Here is a 24,831-nt window from a genome sequence, read left to right as displayed (position 1 = left end):
CCAGTTTCTCAGTTTTTGTAGTATCTTTGTTTAGTCTCTTCCCACATATCCTTAGCTGCTTAACGGGTATGGAAGTATTACTCCTAAATAGTTATCTTATTGTGACCCCATAACTATGGGTACTGCTGAACCAATTCATGTGTGAATATATAATTTATGGCTATAACTTTGCTTTTACCTTCTGGTGGTGGTCTAGCTCAAACCACTCCACAGACCATTTCCATCAGGGGATACAAATCATCCCAACTTCAATGCCAACAGAGCCATCAAACATGGCAAGGGAGGAGAGAGAACTCATGGACCTAAAGAAGGGACAGCACTGAAAAGAAGGACCACATCACAGGGAACTGAAGTCTGAACATCTGCAGACTTCCCTTTCAGAAATAGACAAAAAGTCCTTGGTAAGAGTATGACTTTTATAATGCAAAATTGTAGCTGCTTGGTTAATATATTAACTGATCTAAAAATGTTAGAAACCTAAACCTCAATGTATTTTTCATGAAAACACCAGCAGCAATAGCAATAACGCTATCATCAGTGTAAGGGTCTGAAAGTGGAAGCAGCTCAGTGACTTTTGTCAACCCAAAAAATGTTGTCCCCCTGTCAATCCAACACAAGCAGGCTTTAAAAGCCAGTGTGAGGGAGACATCAGAAACATAAAGACCCCAAAAGAAACAGTTTTACAATCTACAGAAAAATGAAATACAATCCCTAAAAATTCTTAGCAATGACAAATCACTTAGAATTATGAAGGAGGATTAGGACATGGGATCTTAATTATAGTTACAGACAGTTATAACAACAAAATCAAGTTTATGCTGGACAATCAACAGTTTTATGACAAAACCAATCTTACACAAGTGAAGGAAAGCCTACAAAAAACATTCATCAACAGTTAGAACTACTCCATGAAGAGAATCTTATAAACTCCAAAATGCTTGGATTCTTTACCATATCTCACCCCAGAATACCAAATTTGTTTGGGATCCCAAGGCCACACAAAACATGCTGGACCTACCCTACAGACCAGTCATCGTGAATGGCAACTCAATTACAGAGCCAATTTCCATTTATCTCAAAGCTGAAATTAAACCCTGGCAGAAAGCAACAGATCACTCATATTAGACACCTTAGATTTTCTTAAAAAAGTTAAAGATGATGGGATCCACCATGACACAACACTTGCCACCAGAGATGTTGAGTCCCGATATACTGCACTCCCACATCAGTACTGCATATCCAAGCAGTACTGAAAGCCTACTCAAAAGAGAACACTACACTCCCTGGATAGCTGGAAGTTTTGACAAAACTTTTAAATATTCTCCTGAACAGTAATTATTTTTGGGTCTATATTAGAACACCGAACTTTCAAAATTTCGACTGTTCTAATATCGAACCCTATTAATCGAAAATTTAAAACATCGAACATACAGAACAGCAAATTTTTTCCTAGGGAAAAACTTTGCTGTTCCAAAACACATACACACAACACAAGCACACCAAACAAACAGCAATCCACACACATACACCTAAACTCTTACACCTAACCCTACACTAAACTATACATACACCATTAACTATCCACTTATCTTAACCCAAACCCTAACCCTAAGGTATGTCACTATCGCACAGTCACCTCATCCGCGCCCTAACCCTAACTCACCTAACCCTACCCTAACAGTCACGTCCACACAATCGCACACTTACCTGACCCACGCCCTAACCCTAACTCACCTAACCTGCCCTAACCCTCACTTCCACACAATCGCACTTACCTGAATCCGACCTGTAACTTTCCACCACAGTGCTGAAAATACCGAAGCAACAGAAACGGACAACCAAATTCTTTCCCTTGGAAAAAATTCAGTTTTCTATTTCTTCGATATTTTCAGCGTTTGCTGAAAATGGGTCGATATTAGAACACTTGAAATTCTGAAAGTTCGGTGTTCTAATATAGTAATATAGACCCTTATTTTCTGTTCAATAGCAAGTACTATAGGCAAACCACTGGGATAGCAATGGGGCAGCCATGGCCCCTAGCCTAGCTAATACTGCACTAGGAAAGTAGAAGGAAGATTTTTATGACAAAACATAGCTGGCTATAGGCCTCCAACTCTGACTCAGGATGCCCACTCCAACTATCTGGAGCTCTTCATATCTATCAAGATTCAACCCTTTACCCTGATCCTGGGTGACTAACTATCCAACCACACAGTGGAAAAAATACTCATGCCAAAACACAAATGCCCAGAGATTCCTTGATTTTATCAATGCAAATGCCTTGCACCAGTTGGCTGACACCCCCACAAGAAAGGAAAATAGCTTGGACTTGGTATTAATCAACATGAGTAACCACTGCAGCAGCCCTACAGTGTTATCATCCCTGGTAAGATCCGACCACAAAGCAGCCACTTACGAAGTCACCATCTCCCCCGACCCCCCCCCCCAGCTAGGATCAAACAAAAAACCTTCTCCGAAGCTGATTACAACCTCCTGAGGGAATGTATAAACAGCTTCACAGCCCCCTCCACAGGAACTGGCACATATGTTCAAACCTACACCAAAGTACTATATGAGCATTTACATAGCTGCATGGAATCAGGAATACCAGACAGGACGAAAGAAGAGTAAATCTGTCTGGTAGACATCTACAATAAATAAACTCTATAATAAAAGAAAAAAATACTGTCCAGGACCAAGAAGGAGCAGGTACCTAATTGAAAGCAATCTCTCCTTAGCCTGGACAAGCAAATAAGAGCAGTAGTGAAATCCTCCAAAGCAAACTTCGAGTCCAAACTGGCCACATCTACTAAAGACAATAACAAGGCCTTCTTCACATATGTCTGCAATCTCAAGGGAAGCACCCAGATCTGCTCAGAACTGGTGGTCAAGGACACCACATACACAAATGCTGTAGGTATAGCCATCCTGCTGGCAGACAGAGTCAGTGAAAACTCCTCTGCCTCCCCCTCATCTATAAAACAGGACATCCCCAGTACCTGCCCTCCCCTTATCTCTAGGGAGCAAGTCATCACTACACTCTCAAAGGCAAAAAATACAGCCTCCAGCGGACCCGATAACATCCCAGGCTGCAGCCTACATGAACGTAGCCATGAACTTGCAGCACCATTAGGCATCCTATTCAACCAAAGCCTGAGTACCATCTTTGTCCCAGCAGAGTGGAGGACAGCCACTGTCATCCCTTTACACAAAGGTGGAGTGTCCACCAATCCAGGAAATTATAAACCCATCAGCCTAACTAGCCTGATCTGCAAGGTCATGGAATGGATTATCGTGAACCTCATTAACAGGGACATTGGCAACTTACAAACACTCGACTCCACACAATTTGGCTTTGTCAAGGGGAGGTCATGTCTTTTAAATCTGGTCGACTTCTTTGAGGCAGTCAACAAAGCCATGGACAAGGGGAAGATGGTACACACCGCCTACCCTGACCTGGCCAAAGCCTTCGACACTATTCCCCACTCTGGCATAGTAGATAAACTCTCTCAACTAGGCCTCAATCCATATGTTACCAGATGGGTAGCAAACTGGCTCACTGACAGAACCTACCTAATCAAAATAGGGGAAGCCACCTCAAGCAATAGACCCGTAATGAGTGGAGCATGCCAGGGATCAGTCTTGTGGCCTCTGTTATTTGGGATATACTTCTCTGAAGTGCAGGTCAAAATCTGTGGGCTATGACTGACAAAGTTTACAGATGACAGCAAGTTGTGTGTGGTCATCAATTCCCCAAGTGATGTGGATATCCTCCAAGAGGGTCTCACCCAAACAAATAAACAAATGACTGGTGCCAGAAACATGGTCTTAAGCTGAATGCCAAAAAATGCATCATCATCCCCTTTGGGGACAGTGATTTCCCCACATATTATAACATTAATAACAACGTCCTAAGTACACAATCAGTAGTGAGAGATTTGGGCACCCAGGTTGATGGCAACTTGACTTTTGGCCACCATGTTGTTTCCATTGTAAGGGAAGCTTTCTACATGGCCCATCTCATAAGTAAGGAGATTTCATCCAGGGACAAAGAGGTCATAAAATCCCTGTATTCTTCCCTTATAAGGCCAATTGTTGAGTATAATGCCCTATTTGGCATCTACCTCGCAAAGCACATGCAGCAGCTGGAGAGACCACAGAGGTTCCTCACCAGGAGAATCCAGGGCCTCAAACACCTACCATACACAGATAAGCTAAAAGTTCTCTGTCTCTCTACTCAGTTTCATATAGACTCCTCAAAGATGACCTTTGTCTGGCATACAAAGCAATCTCAGATCCCGCCTGGATGGAACTGCTGCATATCTGCAAGTCAAGCTCCAATTGAGCAACCCGTATGTGTGACCTCAACCTGGTCTGTGATATCAATAGGACTTGTTGGTGGGACAGATTTGTGTACCAGAGACTTTTCCATCTGTGGAATACACTCCACATAAAGCAGAGTACCTCATTATCCCTTTTAAAGTGCAACCTGGATAACTGGATGGGAAACAGAAAATACATTCCTGGGATTCCACCTGTGCCCCTGCTGGACAGGGGCTCTGGGTGCTGACTTGTCTAAACATGGGCTAAACTCTTGGCCAGGCTTATAAGGGCCTCAGGGCCAATAGCCTAGTAACCTCCTATGTATGTATTAATGGTTAGGTAGGTTGATCTTTTAAACAGTTGCTTCTTGTCATCTCCATTTGAACCTATGTCACATTTTTCAAGACATTCTATTTTAATGAAAACCCCCACACAAAAAACTAAATACATTTTCAGAATACCCCTATAACTTATTAACTCAGAACAAACACACAAAACGAAATCTTCAAAAATAAACTTACCCTCCTGACAGGAACAACTGCTCTAAATTGACAGCTGTAGCCACGTACATTACTTAACCTAAAATTATTAGTCATGCTAAAGCACATTACAGCTTGTGCTCCCACTTGCACCAAATGTGGTCTGTTCTTTTCTTATCTACATTCCCTTCCCAGATGTGAAAAACAGCTTGTGTGTGTGCTTTCAGAAAACAACTAACCTTTAGCCTTAAGAAAAGTGCAATGGCTATCTTTAAATAAAACTAAATTATACTCTGCTCCATTACATGCACTGAAGTATTAAGGCTGCTTGAGAAGCTGCTATTTACTTGCAATGATTTCAAAGTTTATTTTTTACCAAACTGCGTGCCCTTGTGCCCTTACATTTTGCATTTCTCTCAGCAAGCAATGCTCAGATCTCCACAGATTAATTGCTCCTTCAATGTTTTAATTTATTTTAATCAGTACTGAGTACATTTATTTTTTCCCTCTAAATTAATGGAAGACCTCTCTTGTACCAAAGCTGCATCTTGAGATGTTTTTTTTTTTTTTTTGCTGAACAGCTTTAGGATTCTTGAGTCATTGTTTTCTCTTCATCTTTTCTATATGTTTTTCTTTCAGGTTCTCTAAATTTTTTCTTTGCTGCTATCCATGCAATGTACTTACTAGCCAGTAACCAAATTATTCTAAAGCTATTAGAATTACAACCTCTTATTTCTCAGTTTCTTTTTTTACACTGGGAGAACTGAAATTAAGCTGTTGATCAGCGTGCAGCCATTTTGGAAATTTCCAGAAACTGCTACTCTTAAGTAGGAAGGATGAATGCTCAATTCAGTAATTTTTCTGCCTTGGTTTTTGAAAGGGTATATTTATTTATTTTATTTTATTTATTTGCAGTTGGTTTACCAGGATAGTCCATTGGGCCAAAAAGAACCCATTTTCAATGGAGTCCTGGGGTGAAAAGCTCCAAAACAAAGATTACAAAAAGATTACATTAGTTTACAATTTCAATCATTTGTAGATTAGAGTCAAATCTTTAAACAGTGGTAATAAAAAGATTACAGCAGTTTAAAATTTCAGTCATTTGTGGGTTACAGAAAAAACAAAAATAGAAGTTATGTTCTTACCATAACGTTCCATGTTAGTTGTCTTCTTCTCGCCTTCTTTCTTGCTGGATGGGTTCGGAGCCGACCTCGGCCACTCTAAAAGCTCGAGAGTTGGTTCCACCGAGGCTGCCTATATCCCACAATGCTAGGCGTGAATTACCTCAGATCTCGTTTGTGAGCTAGGCCCAGCTAAAAATACAACCAGAATTACTGGAAAGATAGTCCACCTCTATAAACAAAGGGAAAGAGGAAGGTGACCTAAAACCTGGTCCAGGAAAATTATGCACAGAGCATATAGCTATAGCAAAGAGGTGGTAGAAAGAGAGGTCATAATCAAACTCCTCCAGGTCTGTCCAGGCCAGGGGCGAGAAGAAGACAACTAACATGGAACGTTATGGTAAGAACATAACTTCTATATGTTAAGTTGTCTATCTATTCTTGCTGGATGGGACAGCACCTTGTCCCGGGTGGCCTAACGGAACAGACTCTTGAGAACAGTGGAACCAAAGTTAGCTCTATGCCTAGAAGCTAAATCCAACTTATAATGTGAAATGAAAGTGTGAGGAGTAGCCCAAGTAGCCGCTGCACAAATGGTGTCAATAGGCAGTCTGTCTTGGAAGGCTATAGAAGTAGCCAAAGCTCTGGTGGAGTGGGCCTTAGGTTTGTTAGGCAGCTTTTGGTGTCTAATTTCATAAACAATTGCAATCAGAGATGTTAGCCATCTAGATAGTGATACCTTGGAAACAGAAAGTCCCTTTCTGCCTTCTGCATAAGAGACAAACAGCTGGTCAGTTTTTCTGAATTGTTTGGTCCTATCCAAATAGTACCTTAACTGACGATGAACATCTAGCCAATGCAGTTTTTGTTCAGACCTATTAGAATATTCTGGAAAGAACACAGGAGGTCAATGCTTTGATTTAGGTTGGAAGCAGAGGCTACCCTTAGGTAAAAAGGACGGTTGGTCGTAAGGATACCCTGTCTTTGTGGAACAACAGATATGGTGATCGACAGCTGAGTGCCTGAAGTTCTGAAACTCTTCTAGCTGAAGTAATAGCTACCAGAAAGAGAGTTTTCCATGATAGCAATTTTAAAGAACAGGAAGCTGCAGGTTCGAAGGGGGGGAAGAATCAAAGAACTGAGAACTAAATTAAGGTCCCAAGGAGGAGGAGGATTTCTTATAGGAGGTCTGAGTAGAAAAACTCCTTCAAAAGGACATTATGGCAGACTCTGAAATGCCCACATGAAAGTTAGATATAGCTGCCAATTGAACTTTGAGAGTAGAAGGAGATGAACCTGCATGAAAGAGTTCAGCTAGAAAATCAAGAACCATATGGATGGGAGCAGTGAAAGGATCTAAGTCCCTTCCTTGAGCCCAATGAAAGCGTTTCCACTTACTCAGATAAATCTTTCGAGTGGAAGATTTATGGGAAGCTATCAAAATATCTCGAACAGAGTGAGATATTTGAGGAAGCCTGGCTAAGGTTGGAACTGGAGGAACCAAGCAGTGAGGTTCAGAGAGGGAGGGAGCGATGTAACTGACCCGACTGATGGATCAAAAGATCTGGAACTAGGTCCAGATGCCAAGGTTGCTCCAACAGAAATTGATGCAGAAAGGGGAACCAAACCTGTCGAGGCCAGTAAGGAGCAATGAGGATCAATGAGGCCTTCTGAGCGATAGCTTTCTGTATCACTTGAGAGATTAGTGGGAAGGAGGAAATGCATACAGAAGTCCCGGGCCAAATTTGGACTACTGCTGGGCTGGCCTGGTAACGGGAATAGGATGAAATAATCTCTGCACTTGCTGTTTTGGGGAGTAGCAAAAAGATCGCAGCAAGGCTGACCCCACTTGAGAAAAATTTCTCTCATAACAGAGTCTTTCAGAGACCACCGTGAGGCATGAGGATAGCTCTGCTCAACTTGTCCGATTTGATTGGACTTCCTATCAGAAACCGCTGAGAAGAAATCGCCCATTGCCACAGTCTGAGTGCTTCGACATGATAGGGACCACAGTCCTCACTTACATAGATAGGACCTGGTTCCGCCTTGTTTGTTGATATACCACACTACAGACATATTGTCCAAGAGAGTCTTGAAGGGCTTGCAACGCTAAAAGCACTGCTCTCATCTCTAGAACATTTATGTGCAAGTGGCATATGTGCCCTCAGAGTAGCAAAGGAACAAAGGGTCTTCCCAAGAAGAGCTGAGGGGAAGACATCCACCACAGAAGATGATTCTTGCATGTTTGCGTAATCATAATGGTGTGGGACATCGGAAGTTGCTGGTATGACCATTGTGTGAAGAGCATCCATTGAAGGATTCTCATGTGGAATCTGGCTAATGGAAGCAGAGGTATGGCAGCCGCCATAATCCCCAATACTTTCAGAACTAACCTGGCTTTGACTCTGTTGCTGCTGAAGAGGAGCGAGACCAGTTTGTAAATGTCTGTTATTCTCTGATCTGTTAGTCAGACATGTTGACTGTGTCTAGATTTGCGCCTATGAAGGTAATAGTACAACAAGGCGACAAAACAGACTTTTCGCAATTTATTGATATGCCTAAGTTTTGACAAATGCGAAAGGTGTATTCCCTGGCCATTAGAAGAAGATGCTTGGTGGGAGCTGTGAGGAGCCAGTCGTCCAAATATGGAAACACCTGGAATCCTTGACGTCTCAGGTGAGAAGCTACCACTGCCATGCATTTGGTAAACACCCGGGGGGCAGTGGTGAGACCAAAGGGCAGGGCCCTGAATTGAAAATGACTGGTTCCCAGCCTGAAGCGGAGGAATCTTCTGCTGTTCATTTTTATGTGATAGTACGCATCCTGAAGGTCTATAGAGCACATCCAGTTTTCCTTTCCCAATAGGGGAAGGATGGACTGTAGCGTGATAATCCGAAATCTTGTTTTCTTGACCGACTTGTTCAAGATACTGAGATCCAAAATTGGTCTCCAGTCCCTGTTTTCTTTGGAACTAAAAAGAACCTGGAGTAGATTCCGGATCCTTGCTGGCCAGCGGGAACTGGCTGAATTGCACCTTTTGCAAGCAGCTGTGAAATTTCCAAAGCTGCAAGATCCCTTTGAGCAGGTGGAACATCTGGAAGGGATTTTTGATTGGTTTGGAATGCGAAGGAAATGGAATAGCCTTCGAAATGATGGACTGTACCCACTTGTCTTGAGTCAGGGATAGCCAGGCTTCTGGGTACAGTGACAATCTTCCCGACTGCCTCAAGGTGGACAGTCGGGCAACACCTCAGGGATGCTGAAAGGGCTTATCGGAAAGGTTTCTCGATTGCCCTGGTTCTATGGACCCTCTGCCATTATTGTTCCCTCCTCTGCCTCTGGAGGAACCCAGGCAAATTCCCTTGTGATTGTTTGGAACCACATTTTCCCACTTTTCTGGCCTTTGGGGTAAGGTCTAGAAGGAGTAGAAACAGACAGAGTTTTGCCATCCACCTAGTCAAGGTTTCTTTCACTTGAGGACCAAAGAGATGATCCATCAAACGGGAATTAGTGAAAGACGTTTTAAAGGGTCCAAAATTGCATAGTCGCATCCAGGCATGCACACCTGTCCCTGCGGCTCTACCGCTCCATCAGCCGCATATGAAAGGAGGCATGGAGGAGTTAGCTATCGAATTCAGGGTAGTCATCTGGGTGTTCATTTTGTCCTGAAAATCTGCAGCTGTAGGATCCTTCAACATCTCACTCGCTTCCTTGATCAAGTCTCTCTGAAGACGGGTGAAATGGCATAGGTAGTTCAGCGCATTGCAAAGGTCGCTGGCGAAAACATCCGCTTCCCATACCTGTCCATAGACCTAGATTCTTTGTTAGGGGGATGAACAGCCACTGAAGGATCAGCTAGTTCCTTCTTGGTGGCAGCAGCTACCACCATAGCATCCACAGTAACACCTTTGGTTAGAAATTGTTTGTCAGTTGGTGCTGTTATAAATTTAGAAGGTCTCCTGGGGTAGGGTCCACTGAGTCAGCCAGGCTTTCTTGCCACCACCTGCATGAGGGGATCAAAGGGGGGACACCCAGGAGGTGGAAGGGCGAGAGCCAACGCCTCAAGATACACAGATTCATCCTCCGAAGGGTTAAGGGCTGGCCAATTTCCCCTCTGTTTCAGGATCTCTAGAATGTCCGCAAAGGAGACATCTTCAGAAGGGGGGAACCTCGGAATCCTCTAAATCTGTGTCAGAGGTGACAGACTCAGGTGAGTCTATGTGCTTCCTCTTGCACTTACTCTTCCTAGGGGCTCCCTGCCAATTCAGGGAGGCCTCTGAAGAGGATGAGATCCCACAGGGGATTCTTGAGGAGCTGGCTCTCTGCGGTCTGGGATGAGGGAGTGAGTAGACATAACCTGAGGCACCAAAGAGGGAGGGGCGGACGTAGCCGACGATGGAGTTGAACAAGGTTCCAACACACTCCGCATGACCTCGAATGCACCCCTGTCAGGCAGAGCCAGAGGTACCCGCCCGAGAAGCTGAGAACCTCCCTCGGCACCGACAGAGATGGCTCCGAGGTCGATGTCGGAGCCGAACTCACCAGCCAAGCACCGAGAGGGAGAGGGGTCGGACAAGGGTCCGATGCCACTCACCAAGTCCGCGCCAAGATTCTTCAAAGAAGAAGACGGAGCCAAAGACAAATGTATCGGCTCCGCTTAACACAGTCTCGGTTCCGAGCTCAAAGGAGTCGGAGGAGGAATATTTAGGGAATAGGTTGAGGCATCGACTGATGAGTCGGGCTCTGAAGCATTTGGGCCAGTGCCTCGGACTTTAGAAGTCAACTCACTACCCTCTGGAGGTCATGATCCGAGAGCCTCGATGACCTGGAGGAGTGAGATCTGTGGCTCCGTTCAGACAGCAGGAGACGCTGGAGCCGAATGAACGGAGCCAAGGGATGGTGACCTCGACCTCTTTCTAGATGTCGGCTCTGATGGTCTGATCGAGCCGAGGAACCACAGAAGCTGCAGTGAAGGACTCATCGGCTCCAGCGGAGCCGATGCAGTTGCAGGCCTCGACTCAGAAGCTGGAGTCGAGGTCTTAGAAGCCTTGGAAGGTTTTCCCGAGGTAGCAGATAGGGAACCTTCAGGCTTAAGCAAACCCCTTAGTATGAGTTTGTTTTTCCTGCAGGACTCTAGGGCTGAAGCCATGGCATACAGCACAAGAGTCCTGCAGGTGTAAAGGTCCCAGGCAGTACACACAAGAAGTGTGACAGTCTGTCAGAGACATTTTCTGACAGCACGAGTCACACTTCTTGAAGCCTGAGACCTTTGAATCCTTGGACATTTTCAAGGAACCGAAGTGTAACCAGGAAGTTTAGACAGTTATTAGACTAATCTAATTAAAACTGACCTGGAGCCGGTAGAAAACACCTCGATCGCTGTAGCGGCAAACGAGATCTGAGGTAATTCACCCCTAGCATTGTGGGATATAGGGGCAGCCTCGAGCCGGTGGAACCAACTCTCGAGCTTTTAGAGTGGCCGAGTCGGAGCCGAGGTCGGCTCCGAACCCATCCAGCAAGAATGAAGGCGAGATAGACAACTTAACATCAAAGGTTAAGCAGTTAACAATGATCATTTTTGGGTTTCAGTTTGTAGGAAACTAAGATATGAGCAGATGAAATAAAGATTCTTAGGTTATGTTTTGTATAAGAGCATGCATTGCTGTTGTATATATATATAGTTTCTTGAGTGGAATTATAGGATTTGTGAAATGATAAGACGTTGTTACAGTTGGCTTAATTTGGTGTCTAGTAATATATGATATAGTTGCTTGTAGGAGGTGGGGAATAGGCTATGAGGGGTGGGAGCAGTAGCATTCCCATGAGGATGTTAAATGTGAGTGCAGTGATTTTTTAAAGGCAGGGAGGTTGGTGGTGATACGGATAGAGGGAGGAAGTGAGTTCCATATGCGTGCAAGGGCATAGGACAGGAGGTTTTGTCCTGGAGAGTGAAGGGGTTTGTACAGCTCTATTAGGTTTTGGTTATTAGATCTTAGGAGTCTTTGTGGCATGTGCATTTTAAAGGTAGAGTTGAGAGAGGGACAGAGGGAGGGTGAAAAATTAGTTTGTGAGCAAAAGTGAGCTGAGTACATGAGAGATAGAGAAGCTCTAGCCAATTGAGTTTGTACAGAGATGGGTAGATGATTTGTGGCTTGTGGCAAATTTGGCAATTTTAATATAACAGGAGGACAGTTTAGTTTTGAGAGATGATTGTAGGTTTGTTAGGAGAGGGGCATCATAAAGGAGAGAGGGGGTGAGAAATGTATTAGCGAGAGTGATCTTTGTAGATGTAGTGAGGAATTGATTGTTACAGTAGAGCATGCCGAGTTTTTGGTGTTTTTTTTTATGTTTAGTAGTAGGTGGCTTTTGAATTTAAGCTGGTCATCAATTTGGACTCCTAGTAGTTTGGTTTCAGATACTAGTTCAAGAGGGGTATTATTCTGGCTGGTGATGGAGAATAGTTTACTATCAAAGGTTTTGGTTTTTGAGGGGGTAAATACCATAAGTTTGGTTTTTGATGCATTGAGTGCTAGATGATTGTCCTTCATCCACTGTTCTGTGGTAGAGAAGGCATCTTGAGTTAGTTTTAAAAGAGTGGGGATGGATCTGGCTGCACAGATAATTGTAGAATCATCTGCATATTGAATAAGTTTAGCATGGGGAACTGAGTGGCAGAAATCATTTATGAAAATATTGAAAAGGACAGGGCCCAAGATGGAACCTTGGGGGACACCAGTGGGTGTGTTAAGGAAAGAGGAGATGGCTTTTTTCCACTTGACAGCTTGTTGTCTGTTAGAGAGATAGCTGGTGAACCAATTGAGAGAGGAAGGGGATAGGTTTATGTTAGATAGTTTAGTTAGGAGAAGGTTGTGAGAGATAGTATCAAAGGCCTTAGAGAGGTCAAGAAAGAGGGTAGATACAGTGGAGCCAGAATCTCTGTCTTTAGTTTCCAGGAAGGAAAGGAGGGCAGTCATGGTGCTGTGACCTGGGCTGAATCCGTGTTGTGTGGAAGTTAGTAAGTTATTATCTGAGAGATAGGGAAAGAGTTGAAGATGGATACATTTCTCTAGAAGTTTTGATATAGGAGAGAGGATGGCGATGGGACGAAAGTTAGTAATATTGTTATTATTACCTCCTTTCTGCAGGGGAATGATGAAAGCCCTTTTCCAGAGTTTTGGTACAAGACCTTCTTGGATAGAGCGATTGATTAGGATGCTGATGGGGAAGGCAATGGCTTCGGCAGCTATGTTGAGGAAGGATGATGGAATGTTATCAGGGGCATTGGAGCATGGTTTTAGCTTTTGAAGGAGTTTTCTTATGGTAGAAGTAGGAATAGGTTTTAGGGAGAATGGTGGGAGTTGGGAGGCTGGAGATGAAGGAGGTGATGATAGGGAAGATGCAGAAGTAGGGGGTGAGGTGTTATTAGAGAAGGATGAGGTTAGTTTGGAAATAGAGTCTATAAAAATGAGTTGAATTGGGTAGCCAGATCTATATCTTGTGCATTTGGGTCTAGGCTTGGGTTTTCTGTTGAGCCAGGTTTTAGGAGGGTAGTGATGCCTTTCCAGAATTTTTGTGGACTGGTTTTGTGGTTGTTTTGGAGTAAGGAGAAATAATTCTGTTTATCAATTGTGATAAGCTTTTTAACTCTATTGTGAAGTGTTTTGAATTCATTAAGGGTGGTGGGAGTTTTGTTTCTTTGGTAACGTGCCCATGTTTTGTCTCTGAGCCGCATAGCGGTTTTTGTGTTTTTTGTTAGCCAGGGGGTGGTTTTGTTTCTTATTCTTTTGGTTTCTATGGGGGGCAAAATTATCCAGCAGTTTTAGGAAAGTTGTATTGAAGTGTTCAACAGCATTATCTAGGGGTAGAGTTTTTAGGGGTTCCAGTTTATTGATTTTAGGGAGTCTGAGAAGGCTATTGGGCTGAAGTTTTATAGGTAGCGAGTGCTTCTCTGTTACCATCTCGACCACGAGATATACCTCACGCAACAAAACAAGTAATGTATGAATGACATGCAGGTGCTCTATGATGAGAGAGACTCTAATGTGAGATGAAATGTATGCTGGAGTTGGCAAAGGAATATGACAGATACAAAATGTGCTCTGTACCAGTATCTAATCTGCTTCTCACCAATGCTGACCATCAGAAATTCCACTAATTTAGAGATGCCCCTGGGCCCACCAGGCATGGAAGAAACTAAGAGCACCCTCTCATCTCTAACAGGCAGGCTTAGTGTAGCTCAGGCACAGATGAAAATTAAGACTCTCTGAGCTCATAGTCAACCATCAAGCCTTCACTGTAGGACTCAACCATTCACTCATCGTGAATAATTTGGTTATGATGTTGGTTTGCATGCTTTATTGTGAATGGGTTGGTGCTGTAACCTCTGGATTCACATATAAGAGTGGTTGTTTGGATGATGATTCTTTTACTAGCTGACAGAGAACATGCAGCATGTGAAAGAGTGAAGATCTTTACATGGATGGCCCAGGAGGATGCTCCAGCTGCACCCAAATTCCTTATTCATATCTTTACCTTTTGATCTAAATCCTATCCAGAACTATGCAATGGCCTTCCTACAATCCCCACGATGACTACCCTCCAAATGCTGCCATCCTGTGAGATGTGAAATAAGTCTTTATTTACATGTAACTTTCTCTTCAGGTTCACATACTGAAACACAAGCATTTTTCGGTGTTCATTTGCGTTCTGCACTTCTCTCATAGTGCAGGTCCTGGATGCTGACCTAGGGATCAGTGTAATGCTTGGCAAGTCTCAGTATCTTAAGCAATGAATGTGGAAACTTTCTTATGATGAATGTTAATGCTGACATCCAATCTGCCTTGAGCAACAGAAAATAACTGAAGAGTACAGGAGATGTACACAGCCTTCCTTATACATGTCTCCAACAACATGAAAATAAGAAGTGTAACAATATTTGTATCTCAGAAAGGGAAAGCCAAACAGTTATCTACTGCAGAAGATCTAATAAAACAGATTATGCAGACTTTTCAAGACAAAAGAGAGAGAGAGAAAAGAAAAAAAAAAACACTGAGCAAAAAGGGGCAAGTGGCCTTCCATTAGCAGTAACTCAGACGTCAGTGATGTTACACCTTATCGCAAACAAAATAGCCTTACAAGTGTATCCTCACTGTAAGTAAACAAAGCATTTGAAAAGTTACTGACTGAAAGTAGGTGAAAATTACCAGCAAAGTGTTCACGAAGGTAAAATGCAGTCAAATAACCAATGATTTTGAAGGAAAGAAGAGAGGATGGCATTGGGTAGCACTGCTTTCATATGTGACACATGCCAGCTGTATAAGACAGACATTTAGTCAAAAGAACATTCAAATAGCAAAAAGAACATGTTAAATATGACTGCAGTGCACGTTGAAGCCATCTGTTGTACTGCTCTAGAAGTTCTCCACAAAGTAAGATCTAGAACCGGATGCTTATCAGCACATTTAAGAATCCCAATACATAGAATTAAATACATGTTGGCTGGTTCTTCTCTTGTCTACTCTACCTGATTGAAATGGATAAGTAACAGACAGTCAAGTAGCTGGTGTTGGCAAAGAAAGCCTATAAAATAATACGGCAAAATAAGTGTAAATTCAGCAGAAAAAAATAACACAAAAATGCTAAGCCAATTTTTATCATTTCAATAAATGTAATATAGTGAAGTCAAATGTTTAAAGCATTTTACCTTTCGTGCTAAAATTTTTCTTTTTTTCTTTTCTTCTTCGGAACAATGATGGGACTGAGCTTTTGTAAACCTTTTATGATGATAAATCTTGTGCAACAAAAAAGAGATTAAAATTACCATCAAGAAGTAAAAAAAACGTTTTAGATTTAAATTAGTTAAGAAACAAGATCATCTATCAGTTGTTACAACTCCCAAACTCAAGGTAAGTAATAAGCACACACTGCATGGCAAAATGCTGTTGCCTACTGATGTCTCACAGATTTTATCTGCTATGTCATGAAGATGTTCATCGTGTTACCCTGCTGCAGTCATCACACTTGGGTTATCGTCAGACGGTCCCGCAGTCGGCCTGAATTCCAAAGTCTTGGTCTGGCGTCGGTTGCTGTCGCTTCTTCCCTGACGTCAGTGTGCCAGGGGTATATAAGAGGCATCCAACGCCATTTTCTTCAGCCTTTTTTGCCGCACGGTGCCCGAAGCAGAAGCAGTTCACAAGTGCAGGTCGGCTGTCACCTGAGATTTTCGAATCGAGTTTCAGTCTGAAGTCTTCTAAGCTAAGTACCCCATTGGGGAACCTTTTCTTGCCTCAGTCCGATGTCAGAAAAAGTTAACAATTGCATTTCTTGTGGGAAGCAAATACCTCATAAGGACTTTCATTCTTTTTGTATACCTTGCCTAGGCCCAGACCACGACGTCACTGGTTGTCGGTTTTGTGCTAGGTTCAATAAGTGAACTATAAAGCGACGCTTTGATTTCGCATGACACTACTTCGGTAGGAAATTTAATTACACTATGCCGTTGGAGCAACCGACTACCGGCGTGCATAAAAAATGAAAAGATAAAGACAGGCAGCCTAGATCCAAGCCAGACTCTGAAGCCTCGGCTGGGCCGGTCGCGGGTTCTCCAGTTTTCAGTGAGGCGCCTACGCAGCCCCTGGCTACTGCTGAATTGGATCCCCAGGCCGCTTTGGATTCTCCAGCAGAGAGTTCTAGGCCGACGCAGCCATTTTCTTTAGGCCTTACCGACGACATTGCAGAAGGAGAAGCCAGTGCTGTAGAAACACCTTCGGTTTCTGAAGGTGTCTTCAGACCGACTACTCTCACCATAAAATCTTATGCTAAGCTTAAGACTCCTCTAAAACCAAAAAAGACTACAATTCAGTCTCCAGTTCAAGGTCCCATGCCTAAGAAACAGATGCTTAAAATGGCTGAAGATTTGATTTCTTTAATCAGGGGTTCCCAACCCCCCCCCCCCCTGGACAAAAGGGCTAGACAAGAGGAGGATTATGCCTCCTCTGATCAAGTGTCTGTTTCCTCAGGCTCCTCTGAGGAACAGGATTACTCCTTTCCCTCTTATGAAGATTCTGATGCTGAAGACTCCATTCCCTCAGCTTCTCCCCCTGAAGACTATTCCTTTGGGGAAACCTTACATACCATGAGGGAACATTTCCACTGGGAAGGTCAGGACTACTCTGACTCAAAGAAAAGGCTCCGAGAGTTTCTTTTACTTCCCCAGCACAGACCACTTGCTATCCCCCCAGTTTTAGACATTGTGAATGATGTTTTCTTAAAATCTAGTCTAAATCCAGATTCTCTGCCTCCTGCTCCAGCCAAACCAGATAGATACTATAGAGTGCCTGACTCACACAAATTCCTATACAAAAGCCCTGTTGCAGATCCACAGACAATCTCCCAGGGTCCCAAAGGGGCTAAGGCTTCTATGGCTAAAAATCCTGTACCCTCTGAAAGGGACTCCAGAGCACTAGATAGGTGGGGGAAGAAGGTTTACACCTCAGCTACTCTAGCTATGAGAGCACTAAATTGTCAATTTCACATGCTTAAATACCAGCAATTCCTAATGTCTCAAATAAAACAAAAGATGGGCACGCACCCTCAACAGTCTGAATTCAAGGAAATGCAGGATCTGTTGCATGCAGCTGAACAGGTGGGCAAACATACTTTACAATGTGGTTTTGATGCCTTGGAAGCTTCCTCTAGAGCAGCTGTTACTGGGTCTGTTATACATAGGCATGCTTGGTTAAAGGAACAATCTCTGCCTGATCATGTTAAAGCAAAGTTATTAGATGCACCCTTACAGCAGGATGTCTTATTTGGAGGTTAAAGCAGAGGAGGTTTTAAAGAAAATGGAGGATAAGGCAAAATCTATGCAGACGGTCAGAGAGTTCTTACAGGTACAGCCCCCACGCTTCAGCAGAAATTGGCCAACAAAAAATTGGTCCTTTCCAGCTTCTGACAGACCACAGAGGGGTAAATACAGGCGCCCAAGGGGCAGAGGACAAGCACAAATCCCTTACAAACCTCGCCAATGGGGCACTGCAACACAGAAGGGAGGAGAAGACAGGCCCCAAACTACTAGAAGACAAACACAATGACTTAAACCTCAAACTGCCAAGCAAAACTCTCTTGGCAGCTCCCTTGGAGGAAAATTAGCACTTTTTGCAGACAACTAGCACATCGTCACAAAGGACAAATGGGTCCTAAACATTATCTCACAAGGATACAGATTCTATTTCCACACCTTGCCAAGGATAAAAGGAATGTCAAACCTGCCACAAAATCAATGGGCACAGGCACAAAAACAAATTACAGCTCTCATGGACATGAGAGCCGTTCAACTGGTACCTACACAGGAGCAAGGCCAAGGATTTTACTCGAGGCTCTTTCTAGTCCCCAGAAAGGACAATGCTTGGAGACCCACTCTGGACCTTCCAATTCTAAACACCTTCTTGCAAGTACCCAAATTCAAGATGCTAACACTACAGCAGCTTCTTCCCATGTTGAGCAAGAAAGCTTGGCTAGTAACATTGGACCTCAAGGAGGCATACCTGCATGTCCCTATCAGACAAAATTGCAGAAGATACCTCCATTTCATTGCAGGTTCAACCCATTACCAATTCTCTGCACTGCCCTTTGGCTTATCTACTGCGCCCAGGGTCTTCACAAAATGCCTGGCACCAGTAATTGCATACTGCAGACAAAGAGGAATTCAAATATACCCATACCTGGACGACTTCCTCATCCAAGCAGAAAGAAAGGACATTCTGTTACAACACCTGGCTTTTGTAAAACACCTTCTAAGTTGCCTAGGGTACAGTAAACGAAAAGAAATCAAAACTAGTGCCCTCACAAAATATGACATTCCTGGGTGCCAGCTTGAATACAACAGCCCAGATGGCTTATCTGACGCCAGACAAACAACTACAATTAACTCAATACTTCAGAACAATGGCAACAAAGACCCAACTCCCTACAAGAAAAATTCTGCAGGCCTTGGGCTTCATGGCATCTTGCATACTACTAATACCATTTGCAAAACTGCATATGAGGAAATTACAATGGTACCTAAAAAGCATATGGACTCAACACAGCCACAGCTTGGAAACAATGATACCTTTCATTCCCTGCCTTCAACAGGAGTTTCTATGGTGGTCACAGGCATGTCACCTCAACAAGGGTCAGCCTTTCACCTTACCCCAGCCAGGCAAACTATGACAACAGATGCATCGGACTATGCCTGGGGGGCACACATGGCAGGATGGTGCGTTCAAGGCATATGGACTGCAGATCAAAGGAATCTGCACATCAATCAAAAAGAAATGCTAGCTGTACAAAATGCTCTGACAGCCTTCAAGGACCTCTTACATCCAGGACAGCTTATCATAAGGACAGACAATACCACAGTAATGTGGTACATAAACAAACAAGGGGATACACACTCCTACCCTCTATGCAGGCAAGCAATGACCTTGTGGAACACAGCACTGGTTTACCAAGTTCAATTACAAGCTCAATTCCTGCCAGGAAAAAAGAACACATTGGCAGACGACCTAAGCAGAAACATCATGGATCCCCATGAGTGAAAACTGGATCCACAAGTATTTGCAATGATAACTCAAAAATGGGGGCTCCCAGACATAGACCTGTATGCCAGCCCCCAAAACTATCAGCTAACAAAATTTTACACAAGGACATTTCACCATCAAGCTTGGAAAGTGGACACACTCTCATTCAGTTGGAAAATGCTGACAGTATATGCCTTCCCTCCATTACCCCTTCTCACAAAGGTGCTGCTGAAAGTCAGGATGGGGAGACCCCGAATGATACCCATTGCCCCAGACTGGCCACGCCAGCACTGGTACCTACTGTTAAGGAATATGACCCAGGGCCCACCACGGATTTTACCACAAATCACTCATCTGCTCACACAGCAAGACAGTCAGGTTCTACACAGCCAGCTCAGAACCTTAAACTTGGCTGCATGGCAAATCACCTAAGCAACCAGCAAGCTCCTCTTTCACAAGCTGCTATGGATGTTATTCTGGAGGCCAGGAGGCCCAGCACCAGGAAAGCCTACTCAGACAAATGGAGAAGGTTTTGCGCCTGGAACCAAGCTAAAGGCCAAAATACCCTTCAGCCGGACATACCTCAGATTCTGCAATATTTAACTGAGATGTTACACAAAGGGCTTTCTTTTTCATCTATTAAAATCCACGCCTCAGCTATTTCAGCTCACTACAACACGGATCCTCCCTTATTTTCACATCCACTCCTAAGGCAGTTTCTCAGAGGGGCCAAAACATTAGGCCTCCCAGGAGAGCACCAACACCTACATGGGACCTCAGTTTTGTTCTGGAAAAATTTATGCTACCTCCTTTTGAGCCAGCTTTCTCAGCTGACTTAAAGTTTATATCATGGAAGACTGCCCTGCTGCTAGCAATTACTTCAGCAAGAAGAGTCTCAGAGCTTCAGGCACTAATGGCAGTAGAGCCTTTCCTCATTTTTCATCAAGACAGAGTTTCTCTACGAACTAACCCCTCCTTTATGCCTAAGGTGGTATCCAGTGTGGCTCTAAATCAAACCATCCATTTACCCACCTTCTTTCCAAATCCACAGAACAAAGGAGAAAGACTCCTGCATTCCTTGGACATTCACAGGCAGCTACGTTACTACTTGGATAAAACTAAGGTTTTCAGAAAATCTGACCAGCTTTTTGTATCCTATGCTACAGCATCACAAGGAAAGGATATCTCAAAACAGACCATTTCCAAATGGATAGGACATTGCATACATTTTTGCTACACCCACTATGGAAAACCAGTTCCTGCTAGCATAAGACCCCACTCTACCAGGGCAGCAGCTACATCTACAGCCTTCCTCAGGGGGGGTGCCAACAAAGGATATTCTGGAAGCTGCAACTTGGAGTTCAGTACACACCTTCACCAAACATTATCACTTACCACTTTACTCTAAGACTAGAGCTGGCTTCGCCACTGCAGTTTTGCAGGGCCTTCTAGCCTCCTCCTCCCATCCTTAGCTTTGGGATTCTATCCAAGTGTGATGACTGCAGCAGGGTAACACAATGAACATAGTACAGTTTTGTACCTACCATAAATGTAGATTTTCAAGTGTATACCCTGCTGCAGTCCAGGGTACCCTCCCTCCATCCCCTCTGACCTAACTAAAACCTTTCAATACCTTAAAATCTGTTACAACCTTTGTGGTGTATTTGCTTATAGCTGGAGGGATATTTTGTTTGTGCTAAATCTTTTATTATTGGTACTACCTACTGACCACCTTTTGGGGGGGGGGGCACCTGACATCTGGGGCAAGAAAAACTGAAGAAAATGGCATGGGATGCCTCTTATATACCCCTGGCGCACTGATGTCAGGGAAGAAGCGACAGCAACCGACACCGGACCAAGACTTTGGAATTCAGGCCGACTGCGGGACCGCCTGATGACAGGAAAACCCAAGTGTGATGACTGCAGCAGGGTATACACTCGAACATCTACATTTATGGTAGGTACAAAACTGTACTGTTGTTATACTGTTCTGCCTATTACAATACAGAACTACCAGAATGATCATGTCAAAGACAGCAGTGAAACCACAAAAAAAACCCTTCCACAAGGTTCCACCATATTAATTAGAATAGCCACTGTACAATTATTTAGTTAGGACAGACAAATTGGACTTGCAGACCCACTTTTAGCAATGACTTTGTTGCAAGTTATAAAAAATTCAACACAAAAAAATATTACACAAGACATGAGCAAAGTACAGTTGGGTAATTTGCACTTACCATAACAGTAGATGTTAGAATTCCTCACTACTGCAGTAGCCTTTTGACTATATGGGTTTGTAGCCGGCCCAGGATACAACTGGCCAGCTTCACAAAGCTCCGGCTCCCTTCACTTGGACTGCTGATCAGACAGAGCACAGTGGAAGAAAATCAGCAGTCAAAGTGAAGCAATCTTCAAAACTTTCTTGCCTGTACAGACAGAAGTGTGTACACATCCTGAACCTCTATAAGATACAAAAAGAAAACAATAACTTAATATTCGCACAACTGACTATATGCAGAAGTAAGAGGGTGGCAGGTAGGTTAGGCTACTGCAGCAGTGAGGAATATGAACGACTATTACTATGGTAAGTGCAACTTACACAGTTACATTATGTAAATTATTCTTACTGCTGCAGTAGTTGTTTGGCTATATGGTTTGGTTAAAAAAACACATCCAACCTGGGAGAAGGAAGGATGAGTACTCAGCAGCCACTGGAGAATTGTCCTAGAAATTCCAGTCATGTACCTTGGAGAAGAATACAACTTGTGATGTGTAAAAGTACTGACAGAGGACCAAAATGCTGCCTTTAGAATGCCATCATACATGGCAAGGCACTAGTAGACTGTACCTTTACACTGCCTGGAACAGATTTAACATGGTGGTTATTACAAAGGGCAATAGCTGAGGGCAACCACCTTGAAACAGTCTGTTTTGACATGGGTTGTTACTTCTTTGTCCCATTATAAGAAATAAACAGTTGATCTGAGAGAAGAACTGGATTTAGAGCCATTTGTTCTCTCCATCAGTACAGTTCCTTTTGACAAAGCCCCAAATCAGAACTTGAAATTCCAGAGGATGAAGATGTTGGGCCATGTGTTCTTTACAAACCAATGATGTTTCTCTTGTATAACCTGGCGATAGGAATCATGAGAAACAGAAACCATGAACTCTAGACACTAGAGTTACCCTTTGTTGGATTCTCGTGGTGGTAGTCTACTTGATACCGTTTCATTTTTTTTCCCTTTAGGTTTGTCCTGATTCTGCCTGAAAGCATTCTGTACAGCATTTAAGGGGGCTGTGAACTAATGGTGGGGATTCAGCTGCTTTCCTCATTTAATTCTAGAGGTAAGTGGTTACTCAGTCACGGAGTGAGACTATTTTTTTTTTATAACTCGAGTGACAAAAATAATAGAAAATTATAAGTTGCTTATCAAATTATTGTTGCCACTAGTAGACTGGTCATGCAGTATAGTTTTCTGTGTACTAGACATTTGTTGGTAATGAATGGGATTAAAAAAAAAATCAATTTCATGATTTTGTCAGAAAGCCCAATCCAACCAGGCCCCATGGAAATTGTACGTGTTCATGCAGTATGCAAATATGGTGTTCCGCATTTTGAATGTTTGTCACACGTTGCTAAGATTGGACTTCCACACTGGTCTCTTAAGAGGTTGACACCTATGCATGTGTGACAGAATTAATGCTAATTTTTGTACTTTATTTAGAATCCTAAACTGGTAAGAAGACATGAAATCCATATTAAGGATGCCTGACATCTTGGAAAAGACTCACAAAGACAAATAAATTGTCTATGTAAGGAAATATGTGAATACGACACAGTCTGCACTGAGCTATCACTTCAGCTAGACACTTTGTAACACCTTTGGAGCTGTAGAAAACCCTAAGTGTAATGCAAAGAACTGATAACACAGAGAATCTAAGAAATTTCTTGACGCCTGTGGCTATAGGGATGTGCTGATAAGCATCCTTTACCTCTAAAGTTACTAAGACACTCAAAGGAAGAATGAAAGGTAACTGAAGAGTCAGCATTTTGAATGTTGGTGCATACAGATTTAGAAAGAGCGAGCTAGAACTGGTCTCCAAGAAAGCACCCTCTCTGGGACCACAAATATTCTAAAATAGAAACTTTTGTCCATTTGATCTGAAGGCACTGGCTCTATGACTTCTAGGATGAGTAAATGTCGAAGAACGTGAGGAAAAAAAATCTGTTTGATTTGCAAGAAGGGTTGGAATTCCCTTGAAAGGCAGTATTTGTACTAAGTGCCAACTTTAAACCTCCTGAACTACTTTTAACACCCACGAGTTTGAAACATTCTGTTGCCAAAGAAGAATGTAAAGAGACAGTTTCTGAGATAGATTTAGAGAAACAAGGGCAGAAGGGATGGGGAATGGGAACAGAATGCTGGCACAGTCATTATGAAGCTTTAGACTGCCCCCCCCCTCTTTTTTTTTGAAAATGTCCTTTCTTCTTGCTTTCTTCCTACCATCTCTTTTTTGCTCCCAATTTGTCTTACGGTAGCAGGGAAAGCTTATTTTGCTTATTAAAAGAAAAGAGGATCCTGGAGATTTGTAAAGGGGGGGGGGGCTTGAAAAATCAAACACTCCCTGAATTAACTTTTGTCTCTATTGTCAAAATTTTGCAGAACTGAGTAGAACAGTCAAACAAAACCTCATGCTCTAAAGTAGAGTTTAAAATCTCAGATTTTACTTTATCAGCAAATATTTATGTACCCAAGTATACCTCTTCAAAACTTGAAGCTACTACTTCAAAATGAAAGCAGTAGCAGTGGTCTTAGGCATGTTATCTGCAGTCATACAGACACCTCAAAGCATGTTTAGATACTTGTAAAAGATTAGAAACACTAGAATTCGGAAAGGAACTACCCTCTGAAGGAAGTGAGATACAGTATTACCTCAAAAGTACAGTTGTGTACACTTACCATAAATGTAGATGTTCGAGTGTATTCACTGTTGCAGTCATTACATTTGGGTAATCTGCTTGCTGGTTGCCCTCAGTCGGCCTGATTAACAAAGTCTTGGGTCCTGCATCAGTTGCTGTCCCTTCTTCCATGATGTCAGGTTGTCAGGGGTATAAAACATGCAGCCGACGCCATTACATCAGTTTTTCTTGCCCCAGATGTCAGGTGCCCCCCTAATGGGGAGCAAATAAACATAAAAACACAAAGGTATACCTCCAACAAAAAGCAAATACACCAAAAAGGCTTTTAAGCATAGTAAAGGAAAGGAGAGGTATGGCCAGAAGCAGTTAGGGAGCTGGAGGGAGGGTAACCAGGACTGCAACAGTGAATACACTTGAACATC

General features: G+C 43.1%; 1 protein-coding gene across 5 annotated transcripts in view; it reads right to left on the bottom strand.

The window, feature by feature from the left end:
* PXK (PX domain containing serine/threonine kinase like) overlaps nucleotides 1-24,831 on the bottom strand; it is a 1,650,359-nt gene that overhangs the window by 451,324 nt on the left and 1,174,204 nt on the right. For all 5 annotated transcript variants that reach the window (XM_044078801.1, XM_044078798.1, XM_044078800.1 and 2 more), the window contains exon 15: nucleotides 15,627-15,713. In XM_044078801.1, coding sequence (XP_043934736.1) covers nucleotides 15,627-15,713 — 87 coding nt within the window. The remainder of the gene's footprint in view (nucleotides 1-15,626; nucleotides 15,714-24,831) is intronic.

The sequence above is a fragment of the Protopterus annectens genome, chromosome 7.part1, assembly GCF_019279795.1.
Source record: "Protopterus annectens isolate FY-2018-M chromosome 7.part1, PAN1.0, whole genome shotgun sequence".
Taxonomy (NCBI): Eukaryota; Metazoa; Chordata; order Ceratodontiformes; family Protopteridae; genus Protopterus; species Protopterus annectens.
Note: the sequence above shows the minus strand (reverse complement) of the source record. Positions and strands in the feature narration are given on the sequence as shown.